The sequence below is a fragment of the Vanacampus margaritifer genome, chromosome 20, assembly GCF_051991255.1.
Source record: "Vanacampus margaritifer isolate UIUO_Vmar chromosome 20, RoL_Vmar_1.0, whole genome shotgun sequence".
Classification (NCBI taxonomy): Eukaryota; Metazoa; Chordata; class Actinopteri; order Syngnathiformes; family Syngnathidae; genus Vanacampus; species Vanacampus margaritifer.
In genome coordinates, this window is record NC_135451.1 from 17,751,477 (window position 1) to 17,771,719 (window position 20,243).

A 20,243-nucleotide genomic window follows, 5' to 3' on the forward strand; every position below is an offset into this window, starting at 1 on the left:
GGGTGCTGGCGTTGCGCCGCATGTTCCTGGTCCGACTGGTTGCTGTCAATCAATTAGTCAGCCAGTCATGTGCGGCCTGCGTCCGCCCTCCGCCTGCCGTCGCCTTAGGCCAGCTGTTGAGTTCTGCCCATGATTCCAGCCCTGCCTTTGCTCTCCCTCGCTGGATCCAAACGCTAACTCCATGAATAATGAACGCCTCCGTGGAAGCGAGCGAGAGAGCGAGAGAGCGAGAGAGCGAGAGAGAGAGAGAGAGAGAGAGAGAGAGAGAGAGAGAGAGAGAGAGAGAGAGAGAGAGGTCCTTGAGGAGCAACAGCATGATGGAGAGCAGGGAGGGGAGGGCAACTTGTTAGTGTTCCCTCATCAATTAGACCGTGGAGGAGAAATCAACAGGACGGAGAAGCCATGCGTCATGGACTGGGAAGTGGATTGGAGTGGGGGGGGGGGCGGGGGCGGGGGGGGGGGGGCTGAGGAGGAGGGAATCATTACAGAACAGAAAGGCTGGGGTGGGTTGCTGGGCCGCGTGGTCGACAAGATCTATAAAGTAGAAAGCGCCGGTTGAGGTTAAGACATAAAAGGCGAGCAGGAAGTGAGCAATCGGATGAAGGTTCCAGTAGCTTTCGAGAAGGACGATCACAAGTTTGATGACATCATGATGACAAGCACAATGCAAGATTTGTGCAACCTTTCAGAGAGTTAAGGTTGTCTTATTTTTACCTGCGCAATTTTTTTTTCTGGATTTACGGTAGTCTTCTTTCACCTAAAGTTTGATGGCGTTAGCGTAGTCACATTTGAGTGCATTTTCAGTACTCTCGTTTTTACCTGCCGGTGGACGTCCGGTCGTCATATTTTAACATGCACGTTTTCGGGTGGATTTACAGTCATCTTCTTTAACGTGCATAAAGTTTGATGGTGTTGCGTTGTTGAATGTGCAAATTTTGCAGTGCATTTACGGTACTCGTGTTTCAACCTCTGTTATTTTTGCTGCATTTACAGAAGTCGCATATTAACTCTTTGACTGCCAGGCGTTTTCAGAAAAGGGATGCCGTGGGTGCCAGCCGATTTAAGCGTTTTTGACTGATCTTTCAAGGTCCACAGAAAATGATGTGTTTGTACTATGGAAACACACATACTACCAAATGAAAGATTGGACTCTCATCTTTCATCAGAGAAAAAAGTTTGTTTCTACCTTATTCCGTTTTTCAGTAATCAACAATAGAAAATGGTTAGTTTCACCTCTGTTTTGAAACAAACGTCTTTTAACGTCTTTGGCACTCCTCCATAGGATTTTACTAAACGTTATTTAACGTTTTTGGCACTGAATGAGTTAAGACGCACAATTTTTGTTGGATTTAGAGTAGTTTTGTATTTTAACATGTGCAACCTTTGGTGGATTTACGGTTGCAGTCTTTAACTAAAAGTTTGAAAGCATTACGGTAGTCGCATAACTGCACATTTTGTAGTGCATTTACAGTAGTATTGTTTTAACTTGAATTATTTTTGGTGGATTTGCAGTAGTTGTGTTGTGTAACGTGCAAGTTTTGGCGGATTGACACTCGTCTTTTTTATCCAAAGGTTTTATGGCTTTACGGTAGTTGCGTAACATGCGAAATTTTTAGGGCATTTACGGTAGTCTTATTTCGACCTGCATACTTTTGGTAGCTTTAAAGTAGTTGTACTTAAACATGCACACTTTTTGGGTGGATTTACATTAGTCGTATTTCAAAGTGAGTCATTTTTGCTTTTTAAGCTGTGCAACTTTTCTTTTTCATAGGGTCAGCTATTAAGGGATTTACGGTAGTGTGCAACCTCTGTGGGATTTATCGTAGTCCCATTTCAATCTGACTTCACATCCGGTGGAGTTTTCTCAACCTGTCCAACTTTTCAGGGATTTATGATCATCGTACTTCAATCTATACAACGTTGGGGGATTTGCTTTGTTATTCTTACTTGAACCTGCACTTCTTTTGGGGGCTTTACAGTAATCTTTCCCGGCAAGCCTTTTGCAGGATTTCATGGAAATCCTATTTGAAATGTTAAGGCAGCCAGACCTGTGCAGCATTTGTTTTTCATTTTTTGTAATCTGCTCATCTTTTCAGAGATTTCTTATAGTGTGCAACTTTTGGCTGATTTATGGTCATCTTATTTCAATCCATGCAATTGGGAGGGTTGACATGGATCTTATTTTAACCCATTTTTTTAATGGTAGTCAACTTCAATTTGAGGGATTTGGCAAAGTTGTATTAAGAGTTATAAAAGTTTGGATGATTATTTTAACCTGCACAGATTTTGGAGGATTTACGGTAGTCCTATACTTTAACCTGCGCTGCTTTTGGGGGTTAATTGCTTTTTGCCGTATAAATTCCTGCATACAACCCAACAAAAACGTCCGACTTTGAGTCGTTGACTTGAAACGCGTCGCGTGGAACGACAACGACGACGACGACGCATGAGAGCGGCAGCTGAGATGACGGCCGCGCCGCAGACGCCACGGCGAGGCCCCCGCGGGTCGCCGCGGCCTGTCATTGTCGCCAAATGTGTTGACACTTGAGCGGGAAGTGTTTTTTGTCAGCGCCAAGACACGGCAGCGGCACCGAGCCTTGTTGGAAATCAGCGAGGAGTGCAAAGCAAAGCGTGAGCTTCAAACGCTGCGCACGCTTCCTGCGAACACAAGCTCAGTAAGCAGCCGCGTCTGGACGCGAGCGCACATGACGAGTGGATTGCTTTTGAAATCTTATCATCGTTGAATTGTCAGCTTCTTTGTCACAGCCGTTTTTTTTTTGTTTATCTTTTCAGCAGATAGGCGCAAACATGTCAACAGACACCCTGGTGGGATGGAATCTTACTTTAACGAGACGAGCAAAACACAAAGTAGACCAACGTCTGTTTTTTGTAGCTGCAAAATTGATGTAGTGAATCTTCGCATCGGACTTCCTGAATAAATACTGAGGAAAAAATGCTGAAAAGGTGCTGCGCTAATTAGGAGCGGAACATCTAAAGCCGGCTACATGTTGTTGCTTTTCTTTTAGAAAAATGTGCTGACTGCCCTCCGTGTGTGTTCCGGGTTTACTGCAACACAACCACATCTTCGGCAGTCGTAGTATCGAAACGTATGTTTGACAATGATTTCGAAAATGATTGACTTTTTTTACGAGCACATCTGATTTGTGTTGTTTCCATTTTTGGGGTGTTTAAGTTTGACCTAAGAGCTTGTTCAATACAGATTTGACCTTGTGTTGTCGTTCCAGAATAAAATTCCTAACCCATATACTTCATAAATCTTAATACAAATTTGACTATATTATACAACTTTTTCACTTCCAATTCGATACCCATATTGCAGCCTAGAGTCCGATATCAATATCAGCTCTGATGATACAAATGTTAGAAGAGACTTGATCAAGTGATACTATTGAAACGTGCAGTTATGATCAAATATGGCCCATTTATTCCAAACATTTGTGTAAATACAACGACCTCAATTGGGACCTGTTGCAGCTGCTGTGCCTAACTTGGAGAGCGAATCATCCTTCCAGGTGGTCCTTGTCTTAAAAAAAGTTTCTTTCCAAGCTTTTCCCTTTAAAAGTCTGGAAACTGGAATTTGTGTGCGCGCGCGCGCGCGTGTGCGTCAAATGAGAACGGGATAACATATCGCTTCCTGATTGCTATCTTATATAATCACGTGTTAACAGAGAAAGCGACGAGCAGATGAGGGAGGAGATAACGGGGAGAGGTAAAGGGGGATGAAGAGAAGGAGGGGAGACGGGGACGAGGGAGAGAGGTGGGGGGGGGAGGGGGCGGGGTTCCAACGTCGAATGACGTGGGCGGCAACCAATCGGAAGCCGGAGGAGCCTTCGGCTGGACTCGCTCGTCCCGCGGCCGCCGTCCGCGCGCACACACGCGGGGGAAGCGAGCAGGCAGGAAGGAAGGCAGGAAGGAAGGCAGGAAAGCGTCACAATCGTCAAGATGATGGGAAATACGCCGGGGATGCATCTGATGGCTTTTTAGGCGGGAGCTCAGACAGGTAAGTTTTTTTGGTTAAAGATTGAAGTTTTCTGCGTGTGTGGAAATAAAAAAAGGGAATCATGTTGCGAGGGAGAACTTGAGGATGAGGAGGACAGTGCGCACTTTTCACACCTTTAGATGATGAAGGCTCCTCTCCATCGTCTGTGTGTGTGCGCGCGTGTCCAAACGCAGAGAATGCGCTGGTTGGTTGACCGACTGCTTGGTTAGTTGCTTGTGCGCGTGCACGTCGGGAGTTGAAGGATGTCCCGCGTCCGTCCGCGCTTTGCTGCATGGACGCAAAGAAGGAAAAAAAAAAGAGCGAGCGAGTGAATGCTGCAGCCTCCACTGCAAAAGGGGGAGAACGCCTCAGCGTTTGACAGTCAGTGTGTGCGCGCGCGCGTGCGTGTGCACGTGCGTGCGCTCAACCGCCGTCGCCCGTTAACGTCACGTTGATTGGCTTCCACTCGCTCGTGTGCGTTTGGGCGCAGCACGCAGACGAGTTGACGACTTTGGCAAACGCGTTCCTCATGCAGGCGGGGGGGGGGGGGGGGGGGGGGGGGACACTTGATTAGGTACACCCGCAGCACTTCATCAGCGGCCACGCGAGCCGACGTTCGCTCACGCGCCAGGCAAAAAAACAAACCATGAGTTCAAAACCACATTCTAATCAAAGGATGAAAATCAAGAACAAATAAACCCAATAGAAATGAAAACATGCATCGATGAATGAGTTAAAATGACAAAAAGAAAGGCGGTGCTGATACTTTTGATTGACACTGGCCTAGAAATATGTTTTTTATTTTTTAATGCTGAATGGCGTAATAAATGAACAGTGATTTTTGCTGATTGTGGAAAATCAGTTGCCTTTTGTCATTCGACACGTTTAAGAATTCTCTCAACAAACAACAATGCTGTCCACATTCTAAAACAAACACATCTTATTGGACGTCATCCAGGCCAGGGGCGATTCTAGAAGTTTGCGGGTGCTGACACTTTCACAGCTCGTCCTATCAGGGGGCGCATTCGCTTGGCGCAGAGGTGGGAGGGAGTCCGCCATTTGTCAGTCAAAGGCCAAGTGTTCGTGTGGTGAGAAAATATCACATTTCAACCACTGCACTTGGCTTTGAACACACAAAAAAAAGACAGTAAGACAAAAGAAATATGGAAGATCTGCATGAATTCCCTTTAAAAAAAAAAAGCTGGACATTCCCATGATGGAAGTGGCAGTTTGTTATTATGGCAAAATGGGGGAATCAAAGCGGTTTTGAGTCAAAATGGAGGTTGGGAAGTGGTCGGATTTTATCGAATGGCTGAATCAAGTTTGAAATGGTTTCAACTAAAACATTGGGGGGGAAAAAAACAATACTGATGCCACATAGACAGAAAGCAGGCTTGCGAGGTTTGGCATGTTGGGTTCACAATCAACACGCGGGGATTTTGGGCAATTCTGGCAAATCCGAATTTGGGGAGTTGAAGAAATTTCAGCTGGCCAGGCCTGATTTTGGATTTTATGAACTCTAAAATGTTTCTGTTAAAAATAAATACACACACATTTAAATTGAGCTCCCATGCTAGCAAGCATTAGCATCACTAGCAATTGACCGCATTTTGCCTCATTTCAACTTTTCTATCTTCTGCTTCTTCCTTGTAATTGCGGGGGATTTGTTGTGCGCGCTTTTGGAATTGCGCAATTGAGGCGAGTTTGGCGATTTGCATCAGTTTGCCGTTAAAATGGTGGACGGGAAATCACGTTTCACAACGGGGCCAGATATCATCTAGAAAATGTTGGGGGGTTGAAAACAAGCATGGGCCGATGGTTTTGAAACGTCAAGGTTTCAAGCAGTTATGTGAGGAGGAAAGCAAGATGAACGAAACCCTGTGCAAACACACAATCCTTTTTGCTCTGTTGATTAATTGTTGATGGTCTAAGAAATGAAAAAAAGAACAAAATGTGCCAGCGGGCGCTAGTTATCCCAAGGACAACATGACTAACCCACTTACTAAGATGAATGTTAGTCATTATGTGTTGACTTAAACTAAACGTGGTTCACATTTCATCTGTCCCAAATATTCTATATTTTGTTTAAAAATCAATCCATGGGAAAAATAAGGCCGTTTTTATCTACCCAAATATTTCAGCGAAGGCCATTTTAGAGCCGTCATTTTGATATTCTTGCACGCGACAAAATCGAATATGCGTAGTTGGAAACTTTCCGTGGAAATGAATGCAAATTTCCGGAGCGAGATGAAGATTGATGTTGCGAAATTGACGCTTGGCTCTCATTTTCTTGACTTTTTGGATTGCAAAATGTTCCGAAATGTGGGGTTTTTCTGACAATGTAGCAAAAAGCTAAATTGTCATCACCTGAAGATAAGCTTGAATAGCAAAAATCGTCACCCCCCCAAAAAGACGTCACAAGGTGGCGGGAAAACTTCAACTAATGGAGCTCTACAATTCCCGTCAAATGATTTCCTTGGCACCAAAATGCCACAAGATGGCGACAAAGCACGACTCATTTATTCACAAATAGCAAATTTGGTTTTTGAGGACTATCCTGCTCACTACCACTAGAGGGCGCACTTGCACTGTATCTTCAACTTAACTTCAGATCGGCAGTGAATTGTCAATCAGCAAGTCGGCCCCGAATGATTTCTCATCATTTTCTGCCCTTCAATGGACACAAAGATCGGAAGAAGCGGATCGTCTTTGGCACGAGCGGACCACTCGCTCTTTGAGGGTCCTCTTTGTGACGCGCATTGTCAGTCGCTCCGCCTTTCCACTCGGGTTCGCCGCTCTGATGATGTGCTCGTATCGGCGATGTTTCAGAGGGGGGGGGGGGGGGGGCTTTTGTGAGACAGCGTGCTGATATAATCAGCCGTGAACGTTCCCTCGTCTGAAAAGGCCACGGAGCTAATTAGAGCCCTATTAGTCTTAAGCAAGACGGGGGGAGCGAGTGAGGTGGTGGAAGGATTCTGAGAGTTTGACACACACCCGCCGCCGACACCGGCGGAGCGCGCGCGGCGTGGTGTGGGAGGTGAAATGCTACGCTTGTGGCGCCCGCCTGTTTATCCCGTTAGTTTTGCTTGCACGCCAAACTGCAATCATTCTCGTTGAAAAGACGGATCGTACCTTCATGCATTCCGCGGCAATCTTATTGCAGTGCTGCTTATTCATTTAGTGGGCAATTGTGTGTGTTTGGGGGGGGGGGGGGCGTCTGAAAAGTGAGACGGGTATTGTTCAGTGGTGCAATCTGGTCAATCCCGAGTGCGACAATAATGAAATAATCCCTGCCTTCCAATGCGGGGCGCGTCTGCCAGATATAAACGATGCGTGCAATTTTTTGATCATTACGCTTCTTATCATTGGGGATGGAAACGGACACGCCAAGACATGACGAACCGGCGAACACGCGAGGAAGTTGTGGCGGTAGGAAGGATGGTTTGAAATTCCTGGCGGGAAGCAGAAACCCGAGCGAGGGAAAATCCGCGGAAGTCAAACGTTTTGGGACGCGAGCGTCTCTCAGTCATTTGGATCCTTGTAAGGCTGTCACACGAACCCGTGACTACCGGCCTTCTTCAGGTCCCCCCGTGGAGCCGGAATCCACCTTGGCGGTTCTGAGGAAAGCAACATCCTGGCATTGGATACGAGTCACCAGCGTCAATCCGTTGTGGGTCCAACTTTTCGACATCAAGTCGAGCGCTTTGTGGGTCATGACAACATTGAACGTAAAGACAAATTGATCAGCGTGATTTAGGAAAGACCACCCTTGGATGACATGACGGAGAAAAGCTACGTGGATTGAGTCAAAGCGAAGTCCTGACAGGACATGGAATCGGGAGATGACGGGAGATGACTTCTTAATTATGCACAGAAAGTTTGCCGTAATTGGCATCAGGCTCGAGCAGTTGAGGCTCGACGTTGGGCCGACGATGGCTCGGTCTGTTGAGACCTTAAAACAGGCTTCCCAAATCCTGGTCCTCCAGGGCCAAAGTCCTGCAGGTTTACAATGTTTGCGTTCTCCAGCGCACCTGATTCTAAAGATCAGGATCGTGATCAGGCTTGTGCAGAGCTTGCTGATGAGCTGAATCAGGTGTGTTGGAGGACGGAAACGGCTAAAAGCTGCAGGAGTCTGGCCCCAGGGGACCCGGATTGGGGAAGCCTGCCTTGAAGCCCGTATCCCACTGAGCTGCTAGCGAATGTTGATTTCTCCTCGCGATCCATTCAAGATGTTTTTTTCCTTCTGGGATCATTGATGGGAGGCGGGAATCGTTGAGTGAATTCCTCATCGGGTCGACGTGTCTTAAGACGAGCGCATCACGAAGCCGGTCGGTTCGGTCCATGTGTCTTGTGACCGGTTGGGTCCGAGCATCCTGGGACCAGTTGCGTCAAGAATGAGCAAAAAAAGTCATCAGCACAAAGGGTGGCAATTTATTGATGTATTTATTTGATTATTTTCACCTTTTTTTCCATAGTCATCGTTTTGATGCCTTTAGTGAGAATAAACGATGCACACAGTCATGAAAATAAAGCATGTCTGAGAAGGCCGATGCTGTACTTTGGAGTCAACTTGCCAAAAGCGCCATTTCCTTTGACGATTCATCTCTCCAATCAAAGACAATTCGATATATTTCAAAGTGGAACGATTTGATTGGATGCGCTCGCATCTTTTAAATCAATAAACGATTTTCTGTTTCCAACGGGTTTTCATGACCCCCCCCCCGGTGCCACGATGTTGTAAACAAGTCCTAACGAGAGGACGTTGCTACCCTGCCGCCGATTCTCGCTCGCAGTGCAAAGCTGATGAGAATCTCTTCTCCGTTTCTCCCCGCGTGCATTTTGTTGATTTATTTATTTTTTAGTATGAAGTGTGTGTTTTCCAAACATGCAAAAAGCGAGTCTCTGGGCCTGGCGTTGCCGCGTGAATACTCGATGCGCTGTTAGGTGAGCCTCGTTTTTTTTTTGTCTCTCGTACGCATCACGTTTGCGGCCTTTTAAACGACTCGTAAAGGATCCGCCGTCATTATGCAATCGCGGCGCATTACTGCTCGCCAGTCGCCGGGGGACATAAAAACGTGTCGGGATGGCCCACGTGTGTGTGAGCGCGCGTGTGCGTGCGTGCGTGCGTGCAGTTGTCAGATTCCCCGACTCCTCCAGTACAGGAGAACTATTACATAAAAGGCTCATTTTCACGATTTACACGTTTAATTTCCTTTTTAAAAGCATGAATAAATTGGATTATTTGCTTATTGGTCGTCCCGACGCAACAAAAGGCAGAAAATTGCAATTATCAACAAATCACGTCAGGAAGCAAATGATCGCGTTGAAGAAAGATTCCCACTCGTGCGTTTTCATTCGCGCTGATTTTGAAATGCTGCTCAGCGGGAGCCGGCGAAGTCGATTTATCGAAGACGGGGAAAGAAACGCGTCGCTCGTTTGTGTGTATTTGTCTTCATTCGCTCATGCTCAAAACCCTCACTGGCTTGAAACCCTATTTTGGAACCCTAATACAACGCTGGGTCTTGAAACCCTCATTCAAAACCGTAACACTCAAACTTCAAACCCACATTTTAAACCCCAGTCCAGTTTGGAAAACATCATTTAAAACCTTAACATTGGCGTTCTAACTTTCCACCTTACGTCATTCACTGGCAGCCATTTTCACTGAAGCAACCCCCTTTGCTCCCGGCTGTTTTACTGGATTTGGATTTGGTTTTGCAAGGCCCACAGAATATTGTGTGTTATTGGAATAAAAACATGGAAAGTACCAAAAGAAAGATTAGAGTCTCTTCTTCCATCAGGAAAAAAAAGTATATTTCTATCTGTTTCCGTTATACATTTAGCATTATAATATAGCTAGGTGTCATCATCATTCACAAATCTGTTAAAAAAACACTGGGAAAAAGAGCTTGTTGCAACATGGCCATTGCTGATCTCTTATACTCTGCTGCCACCTGCTGGCCATTTTTTGTAATAACTACCATTGCTTTAACCGACCTCTTCAGGTCAGAAGCTGCATCAAAGCCGTCAAAAAAACAACCTACAAATGTGTTTTTCGGATCTTGGCAATATTTAAAATAGAACGTTTTTTTACGTTTTTTGAAGCAAAGGAGTTCATTAGAAGCCCGAGCAAACCCTAAGACTAGTTGGAAGGCGACGATTGTGCTTTGAAACCCTAACCTTTCTTAAAACCCTCATTTCACACTGCAGCCCTGGCTCGAAACCTCATTTTGAAACCATAACACCAACTTGAAACCTTAACCAAGTCCTGACGTCCGTAGCATTTTCTCTTTGCTCTGCCGATTTTGTGAAACCTGCAAGCAACCCGCTGATAAAAATTTTTTTTTTTTAAAAAAAGCCCCTGTCTTTAAAAAAGAAAAAGAAAAAACTGACCAAGCGGCTCCCAGTCGACGCGCAAGAGCGAGTGGAGGCGCCGTAATTGGCGCGGGGCCAGCGCTCCATAATGGGGCGTGGGAGAAGGACCGAGCACCTCGGATAATTCAGAGGCGGACGAGGACGGCGCTGAGGGCCGGGATGAGGATGACGAGAGCGGGTGAGGGGCGTCCGCTCCGTTCTCATTTCAGTTGAACTCGAAACCACAATGAAGCCTGGAAATACGACGGACCCATGATTGGGTTGAAGTCGACACGCCAACCCAACGTTTGTTGAGCCAAAGCTTATACTTTGACCTTCCTGTCATGATGTGGGTCAAAATGTTGTTTACGTAAATATTTTTGTACTTCCAATCCAGATCCAATTAAATCAAAATGACCCGTTAAACTCCCTGGGTCAAATTGACCCGGGAACATTATTGCTGTTCCTGACAATGCAACCTAACAGGGAAAATTTTTTTTCCATTGAACAAAGGAATTGTGGAGGTGTCCCTAATGAAGTGGCCGGGAAATGTAAATGAACCTTGCTCAGCACGCAACACGCGAGCCCACACACACACTCGAACCCCCTCAATTTGCACTCTCGCAAGGGACCGAACGTACCTGGTGGCTGTGAAATGCTAATGCGAGAAGCCGGGTGGCTGCTTAGCCGGGCCCCGCCTCCTCCCCCCTTTTGACGAGCCCGCCCCTGCTCGTCCGGACCGGTAAGTGCGCGAAGCTGCCGGCAAAAGAATACATTTCCATTAACATTCGTCCCCGTCGCTTGCCCTCTCTCCTTTTTCTTCTTCCACTTTTCGCCGCACCGTCACTCAAATCCCACAGGCGGACTCATCAGACCGCTGCACCATGATTGGACCACTCGCAGGGAGCATCCGCCGCGCGCCAGCCACAAGCACGGACACCTTGAAATGTTGACATTTGCGGTTTTACATTCAAGTACTTCATGGAAACTCTTGACAGTAAGGTTTCAAATCCAGGTTTTTAGACTGGGATAGTGAAACCCTATCCCTGTCTAAAAACTAGAGCAGGCTTTCAAATGAGGCTTCAAGCCAAGTTCACGGCTTCAAACACAGTTGGGATTTCACACGAGAAGCCAGTTTTGGTTGTGAAAATGCAGTTTTTACAGCCAAATTAGGGTATCAATTTATATCAGCGTTTTAAAGCCAGGGTTAGAATTTCAAAGGTTTCATCAGTTCTAAGACAGAGAGAAGGTTTTAAAAGACACTTTTCAGTCAGGGTTAGCCTGTCAAATTCAGGTTTCGAGCCAAGAGCAGTTTTTCAAGCCAAAGTTACTGGGTTAGAATTTCAAACAAAACTTCGGATTTCAAGGTCGGTTTTAAAGCCAAAGGTGCGTTTTCCAGACCGTATTAGGGTTTCAAGCAAAAGGTCAGAGTTCGGCTTCTCTGAAATAAGAATTTTCCCAGCCCAATTTTTTTTTCAGGCAGGTTCGAGGTTTCAAGCCAGCGTTAGGGTTTCAAATGAGGGTTTGGATCAGTTTTAAGACAGCGTTAAGGTTTTAAAATGGATTTTTCTTCGTCGGGGTTTCCAAGCAAAGTTTGTGGAAGCGCCAATTTGTTGTTTTCCTTTTTGCAATTGGCAAACATGCAAACGCGACGGCGGAGTCAGACGTGACATTTGCCTCCCAAAAGTTTGTTGTGCCGCAACCTCCCGAGAGCGAGCTCATGCCTTCCCAACTTGGCAACTGGGTCACACGCACACACGCTAATAACTTGTGCGCGCGCGCACACACACACACACACACACACAAAATGCTCATCAGCAAGCGAGTTGGCTTTGCATTTGTTTGCTCGCAAATGACACTCGGTGACAACTTGAACAAAGTTGATCCGGCAAAGACGCTTCTCGCTCGCTCGCTCGCTCCTTTTGCATTTTAGATTTTGCCCAAAAAAAGATGCACATTTTAATGAGGGTTTTAAACCAGCGTTCATGTTGGGGTTAGGGTTTAGCATTTGAAGCTAAGGCGAAGGCTAAATTCTCAAATTAGGGTTCGCAGCCAGGATTAGGGTTTTGAACTACGGCGCTGAAGGCAGGCGATGGTTCGGGTTTCAAACGTGGTTATCAATTTGAGACGAATTTCCTGCCACATTTCGGTTACCGGATTCAACAGCTCTTTGGCGGCAAGAGTGAACAGATGGTGTTTTGGGAGCATTTTGGAGGATTTGGAGTGTTTTGGAGCACATGCTTGTCGATTTTGGTGCTGGCGCTGACGAAGGACACGCCAAAGCTCGTCATGCGGGCCGATGAGCTAATCTGTGTTGAAAAACCTGCTGCTGCTCCTCACTCGCGATTTGCCTCAAGCAAATCCAGGATTTCATTTTTTAAGAATGTCAACTCATGCCAAGTCACGCAGATTTTTGCCGTTTACCGCACGCGGAGTTTTCACGGAGGCAGCGTAAAAGGGGCTCAAGTCTCAACTCTGGCAAAGCAAGCACGCGGTGAAGGTCTGCTTGAAGTTTTTCCCGCCTTTTTAAAACACGTGCCTTCATCAATGGGCGCACTTGTGACAAGACTTTCTTCAGACCGCGGCGGTAAAAACTTTCATCCCAGCGGGAGTTTTTTCGCGGACGAGCGGACGAGCGGCGTTAGCCGGCAAGCGGCAAAACAGCTGGACACAAATGGAAAAGTGGGCGCGATGAGACCGCCTCAATTTGCCGGGCTCGCGCGGCGCTGCGGGATGACAACGCGCACGTCTCGCTCGTCTTCCTTGACGTGCTTGAGAACTTCCTGCAAAAGAGGAAATGAAGACGAGCAGCAGAATGTGGGAAAACATTCCTAGTAGCGCCCGCAGACTTTGGACTCGTCGGCCCCTGGAGCGGCTTGTTGGTTATTTCCAAGGATCCTTCAAAAGACAAAATATTTTCGGTATCAAATTACAAACGTGTACATAACACTACGACGGCGTATTCGGGGCATGTGTAATTTTTTTTGTCAAAGGTGGAGGAGGGGTCGAGAAAAATTTCAACTTTACAAAAAAATTGCAAATTTCCGAGTTTATAAAGGGCTACATTTGCGGCTTTATTATGTAGAAAATGTGCGAGAAAAAAAGTCAAAAACGTACAAGAGATACTCATAGCGTTCTACTCGGATGTTTGTGCCAATACTTTTCGGTCGGGTTTTCAAATAAGGAAATAGTAATTGTTTAGCAGAGATGAATCATTTGATGTTTGAAGCGTCGGGTACGGCCAGTGACAAAGACGCCCCACTTTGTGAGGGTCCGCACCCTGAGCTTCAAGCATTTCATTTGTTCGAATGAATATTTACATTTACGTTTCCAGAATTATAATTTACACATTCATACGTTTTGGTATTTTTTTGTGAGCAAGTAGTTAAGTTGATGTGTTGAATCTGCTGCTCTCCGTCATTCACTTGAATTTATTCAAAGTACGCTAGCTTCTGATTGGTTAATATTCAGGAAGTGTTGTCGCTCGAGCTGCTGTGAATGACGAGTAAAGATTAAGAATGAATCCATCCTGCCTTTTCATTTTATAAAGTGTCCCATTGACCGCCAACGAATCCTCGCATTAGACTATAGCTACGCTTCGTGTAAATTTCTGAGTTTATTTCTCGCAAATTTGCCACTTTATAAACCCGCAAATTTGTGATTTTTTTTCTTAGAAAAAAAAACAAATATATATATATATATATATATACATGGCCCTAATACGCCGTCGTATTTCACAGACGGACAACGCTAACCCGCCATTTTGTCCAGTACTTTTTCTAGTTCCACTGCCTCATTTACCACCCGGTCCACTTCCTCGTATTTTTCAACTGCAGCGTCAGCAGGCCTACCGAACCGTGGGGGCTTTTAAATGGCTTCAGCTTCACGTGAGCCCGTCTCGCTCGCCGCGGTGGCCTTTCCCGCTCGCCGTCATGTTCCGACCCGCCGCGGCCCGCCGACTGTTTGTTTGGCGTCAGCGCGCGGCCGAGCATTTGCCAGTTAGCGGCGACGACGTCTCTCCGTCTTTTGTTGGCGTTCGCAGGTGGCCGGCGTCCCGCGGCGCCGTCAGCGGCTGCGGGCGGACCTGCGAGGATTGTTGGCCCAACCCGTGCTCGGATCTCGTCCAATTTAAGTTGTTTACATGACCGCTTCATTCGCCGTGATTTCAAATTCCTGTTTGCATGAATAAAACAGAAGGCAGAGACCAGAAACAGCGTTGTTTTTCTTCTTCTTTTTTTGTGTGAGGTCTGACACAGTTTGGACCGGGCGAAAAAAACAAGAAAAAATAAACACTGCTTTGCATTGTGAGGACATCAAATACGACACCTTTGCAAATTCTCTGAGGCAAAAGTACAAAAGTTGCTTGCGGATGTCACGCTGACCTCGTCTCCCGTGTAACGCGTTCTGCCAAGCGAGGAGACGCCGGTTCTCCGCAGGTGCGCCTCCACACGTCCCAAAATAACAGTTGTGATGTTACAGCCCCGATTCCGACTCTGAGCACCATTTTTAGACCTCTGCTAACATTTCCACAACTAACTTTACAAACTTTTGTCATATTACACAGAGTTGGGGACTTGAGTCAACGTGACTTGGGTTGGAGTTGCCTTAAGTCACTACGTTGACGATTTGTGACTTGACCTGACGAAACAATTGAGACTTAACTTGAAATTGGGAGTTAAGGACGCAAGACTTGGCTTGGGACTTGCTGAGGTTTTCTACATACACACGGGTCATATAAATTAGCCGATGATGTCATCTTTCGATTGTCTTCTCGATTAATGAAGACACTGCAGGTAAAACTGACTTCATTTGACTTGACACGTATTTCCTGTATTTAAAATCTGGTTGGGAAATGTGAATGCTATGTGGTCCCCAGTTGCGCTGATGAAAAATGGCGCCCCCTCTCTATCATTTGAGTTGTCCCCGCCCCCGTCGATAGAGCGATTTGGAAGACAGCCATTTTCTCAACCCCCGCAATTGTGTTATCAACGCTCGCCCCTCGCACGGCGGATACGGCATTAGCGGGCAGAAGGCGGGATTTGGGTGTCGCCCTACCTTTGCCGATGCCAATCTGGATGCGGATTACACGCGTTGCCGTCGAGTGTTTATCCCCGGCTGCTTAAATCCGGCACAACTTGCCTTGCGTCGCGCCGCAGCTGGCGGCGGAGAATCGTCCGTCAACAAGCGCGGCGGCGCCTCCTTAGCATCGCTAACAAGTGTCGTGCGGGATTAGCCGCGGTTTCCAAGCAAAAATCTAATCAACATGTATGAATTATTTATAGAGGCGGGGAAATAATTCCGTCATTAGCGCTTAGCGGTGTTTGGCGCTGGCAAATTGTTATGCGGCAGTCAACTTTTGTGTCCTGAGACAAAACAAATACATGAATCCCAGTTTTTCACCTTAATCAAAACGATACTTCCTGAAAAAAGATTTACAATCGAAAACAATATTTTGTTGTTGTGCAGTAGCCAAAAATGTACTGACATTCGTTTTTGCTTCGCTTAACGTTACAATTTCAAACCTTGCGGTGAGTCCGTGCGGTGTGAAGTCGCCTTTTGATGACGTCATAGTCGAGCGGACGCGATGCATTCGCTGTCCCCGTCCGGGCCTTGTTTTTCCCAGCATTGGCAGCAGACACTTTGATATTTCTGCCTCCAAATTTAATGAGCACCTCCACATTGACTTTGCAAATGCAGACTTTTGTTTTTTTTTTCTCCCCAGACTGACAAAAGGTTTCTTTGACTTTGTGTCTGGATGACAGTCGCACTTGTAGAGTCAAGCTTGTCAGCGGAATTAGTGTGCGACATCCAACGTTTTTTGTCTTGTGACTTGAGAAACCTCAGCAACGTTTGAGGCGAGCACGACTTGCTTGCTGTCACGCCCCGAGATTCAATTCACAACAAATCAAAAGACGGCAATTCCCTCTCTTACTTTTTGACTTCTTTGCACCAAAAAAAAAAACCCCTCAAGGAAAAAAGTTGTGAGTAAAAGTTGTGAGTAAAAGCGCACTCTGCAATTAATTGAGCCCGCGTCACACCAGCGCAAACTTTTAAGCCGACGCAGACTCGCTGAAGTGGAGAATAATAGAATACTTCAGACTTTTTCTGGACGACGATGCACACATTAGAGCGCAAATAAGACTCACTTTGAGGTGTCGCGAGCTTTAATTAGTTGAGTAACTTTAGCATCTCTGTAGAGTCGGTGCACTCCCGCTCACCCCAGCACATACACCAAAAAAAAAAGGCAAAACAAAGATCTTTATTGTAGGGATGGGCAAGTACTGATACCAGGGCATCGATATCAGGCAAATACCGGCCTTGTTTTTTTTTGCCAGCCGCCGATTCTGAAAGGGAAAAAAAAAAAATCTGACATTGCGTAAATCCTTGCCAGCAGTAGTTGCCGCTATACTGATCCATTATTGTTATTATTATTATTATTATTATTATTATTTAATATGCTGGCGAGTCATCATCTGCATCAGAAAGAAAGTTCACTTGTTTTTTTAAGAGTTATGAATTGCTGGAAAAGATACAAAATGGTTTCAAACGAGAATCAGGTTTTCAAACACTTTTTAAGTTAGGATTTCAAAATCAGGGTTTTAAGACTGGGTTCGAGTTTCAAACTAGGGTTGGAGTATCAAAATTGGGTCATTGGGTTTTCAAACTAAGGTTTCAAAAAGGGGTTAGGATTTCAAATTGCGGTTTTGGAGCAAAGATTAGGGTTAACTCTTTGACTGCCAGACGTTTTCAGAAAAGGGATGCCGTGGGTGCCAGCCGATTTAAGCATTTTGACTGATCTTTCAAGGTCCACAGAAAATTATGTGTTTGGACTATGGAAACACACATACTATCAAATGAAAGATTGGACTCTTATCTTTCATCAGAAAAAAAAGTTTGTTTCTACCTTATTCCATTTTTCAGTAATCAACAATAGAAAATGGTTAGTTTCACCTCTGTTTTGAAAAAAAAAACGTCTTTTAACGTCTTTGGCACTCCTTGATAGGATTTTACTAAACGTCATTTAACGTTTTTGGCAGTCAAAGAGTTAAAATGAGGGTTCCAAAAGTGATAAAGGGGTTTCAGTTTAAGTTTGAAGTTTGGGTTAAAGTTTCAGCTTTGAACTTGGGTTGAGCATTTAAATTACGGATTTAAACAAGAGTTGAAACAAATAATGCGTATGTAATGTGCTGTAATTGCTTTTAAAGTGGAAGAAGACTGCAAATGAATGCGGTCAGTTTGCAAAAGCACAAGTGAAGATGAAAGGCTTCCTTGTTGTGACCCGGGACGAGTTCAGGGTGTCCCCTAACCGACTCGGGATTAGCTGCGGACGGGACCCTCCGAAGATTAAGGCGGTGCGAAAGCATGCAATGGAGAACACTTCCTTTCAAATGTCTTGGGCCTGGAACAAGCAGGTGCGCAACTTTGAAGATCTGGCCAACAACAAGAAGAAAAAAAGGCAGCGGCTTCTTCTTCTTCTTCTTCTTCTTCTTCTTCTTCTTCTTCTTCTTCTTCTTCATGTTTAATTGAGTCTTTTTTCCACCACGGTGCTGATCGCTTTTTATGGCATGCACACTTCCGGAATCAAAAGCCGTCGGCGGCTACCTTTAATAAAGTCCAGTCGGGGAGCATCTGACGAATGACGCTGACCTCGGGTGCGAGCCGTCAGTCAGCACGCACGCCGCTACGACCTTCTGAGCGCCGTAACGTCTTCACTAAAAAAACGTCGCACCGGGACTGCGATGGCCCCGCCGTCCTTTGATGGCGGGAGGCTCGTTTGAGGTTTTTCTGGGATTGGTCGCAATTCAGATTCTCATGTCCATCACTTTAACTCATTCACTTGCCATTGATGGCTATAGACGTCAAAAATTCATTTGAACTATTTCTATTGGTTTAACTTTTTTTTTTTTCACTTTTGTTAACAAGAGTATGAAAACCGAGGGGAAAAATATTGTACATTTAGAACAGATATAAAAGTTGTGATTATTCGTGAGTTAACTAGTGAAGTCATGCAATTAATTACAATTAAAAAATATATATTGCCTGAAGCCCCTAATTTTTAATAATCTTTTCTTTTTATCGTGTCAGGTGATTAATTTTTTTTATTGTAATTAATCGCATGACTTCAATAGTTAAGTTATGATTAATTACAAATTTTATATCTGTTGAAAGTCTACAATAAAATTGTTTTCTAGGTTTTTATATTCTTAACAAAAGTGGGAAACATTTTAAACTAATAGAAATAGTTCAAATTTATTTTTGACGTCTATAGCCGTCAATGGCAGTGAATGAGTTAAGATGGGGCAGGGTTTTGATTTAGGGGTGAAATCTCAATTAGGCTTTCAAAAAAAAGCTTAGGAATGCAAATTAGAGTTTTAAAATGTTTTAAATTCGATTTTTAAAAATGAGTTAGGGTTTAAGTTTGCGTTTCAAGTCGTGGTTAGGGTTTTAAGCAAGTTGGAGAGTTTCTAGCCAGGGTTAAGGTTTCAAGTTCGGGGTTCAAGTCTTGGTCATAGTTTTGTGAAGAGGCGGGTTTCAAAGAAGTAATTGGATTACTTGAATTCATTTCCGAATTTTGTAATCTCATGCTTGCTGTGCTCTCTCCCGCAGGATATCCAACATGGCTTGTGGGATTAACCTCCTCCGCGACTAGAATCGCCCGCGCCTTGACGTCCGCGGCTCAGCTGGGAAATTCCATAATGTAAAAAGGACCTCGGCTTTTTGGACCATGACCTCCCCTGGATTTACTGGGACCGCTCTTCTCCTCATTGGGATTTAAAGTTTTGCCTTGGGAGAGGTCGGCAGCGGTGGCGGCTGCGAGGAAATTGAGGTCCCGGAGCGCTGGGATAATCTCACGAGACGCCGCGCCATGAGGATAGCCGGCGCGGGCGGGCTCTGCCCCGTCCTGGTCTGCCTCTGCTTCATCCAGAGGGCCCACGGGGCGAGCCACCACCTGCCCGCCAGGGTGCTGGCCAGGAACCCCGGCAGGAACCAGAGCAAGCTGGCCAACGGGGAGACGGAGGTGCACCACAGGCCCAAACGGGGCTGGATCTGGAACCAATTCTTTGTTTTAGAAGAACACATGGGGACCGACCAGCAGTACGTGGGGAAGGTAAGAAGGATTGGATTCATTCTCAATTTGGTCACGCAAAGAGTCTCGAGAAATGTCTACCAGCGGAAACACACAAATCTCGCTTTTATGGAGTCTTGGGATTCACTGGAACAATCCTAAAATGGTGTCGGTCCTACTCGGAGGTAAGAAGTTACTTTGCGACCATTGCGAGTTTTGAGTCTGATCAAATGCTCATGGTATGTGGGGTCCCTCAAGGGTCAGTCATTGGACCCCTTTCGTTTAGTCTTACCCTTGAGTAAGAGTTCATAGCGCCGATGTTGGCGATCATGGCTATGCCAATGGCACACTGAAAGGTTGCATGCTCCGAGCAGACCACGAGAAGTTTATCCCTGCCAGTAGCCACAGCTGCCGCAGGCTGACGGAAGCGTGGCTGCCAGTGTGCGCCTACGGCCCCTCCCACCGCCACCGAACCTTCGCACCTTCCATACACCAGTGTGAGTAGCACTGGAGGCAATGTGCGCCAAGTGCCTTGCCCAAGGGCACGACGACGCATGACTTGGGGAGAGCGGGGATCGGACAGCCGACCTTCTGGTTACTGAACGACCGTCTCTAACCCTGAGCCACGGCCGCAGGTGGCCTATAAATCACTAAATGACTTGAGTCCTGAATATATGAAGGAAATGCAAAACCCTCTGAGGTCAGCAGAACCTTCTTCTATTCGTGGAGCTCAGAGTTCAAAGCAAACACGGTGAAGCAGCTTTTAGCTGTCACGCTGCACACAAATGGAGTAAGCTGCCAACAGAAGTGACATTTTCCAAA

General features: G+C 45.8%; 1 protein-coding gene across 3 annotated transcripts in view; it reads left to right on the forward strand.

Annotated features, from left to right (window-relative positions):
* LOC144040208 (cadherin-18) overlaps positions 1 to 20,243 on the forward strand; it is a 142,764-nt gene that overhangs the window by 72,361 nt on the left and 50,160 nt on the right. For 2 of the 3 annotated variants that reach the window (XM_077554196.1, XM_077554197.1), the window contains one exon: positions 18,962 to 19,463. In XM_077554196.1, the coding sequence (XP_077410322.1) occupies positions 19,221 to 19,463 (243 nt within the window). In that variant the 5' untranslated portion in view covers positions 18,962 to 19,220. Of the gene's footprint in view, positions 1 to 3,853; positions 4,022 to 18,961; positions 19,464 to 20,243 lie in introns of those variants that run through there. The other variant, XM_077554195.1, reaches the window with a different exon arrangement.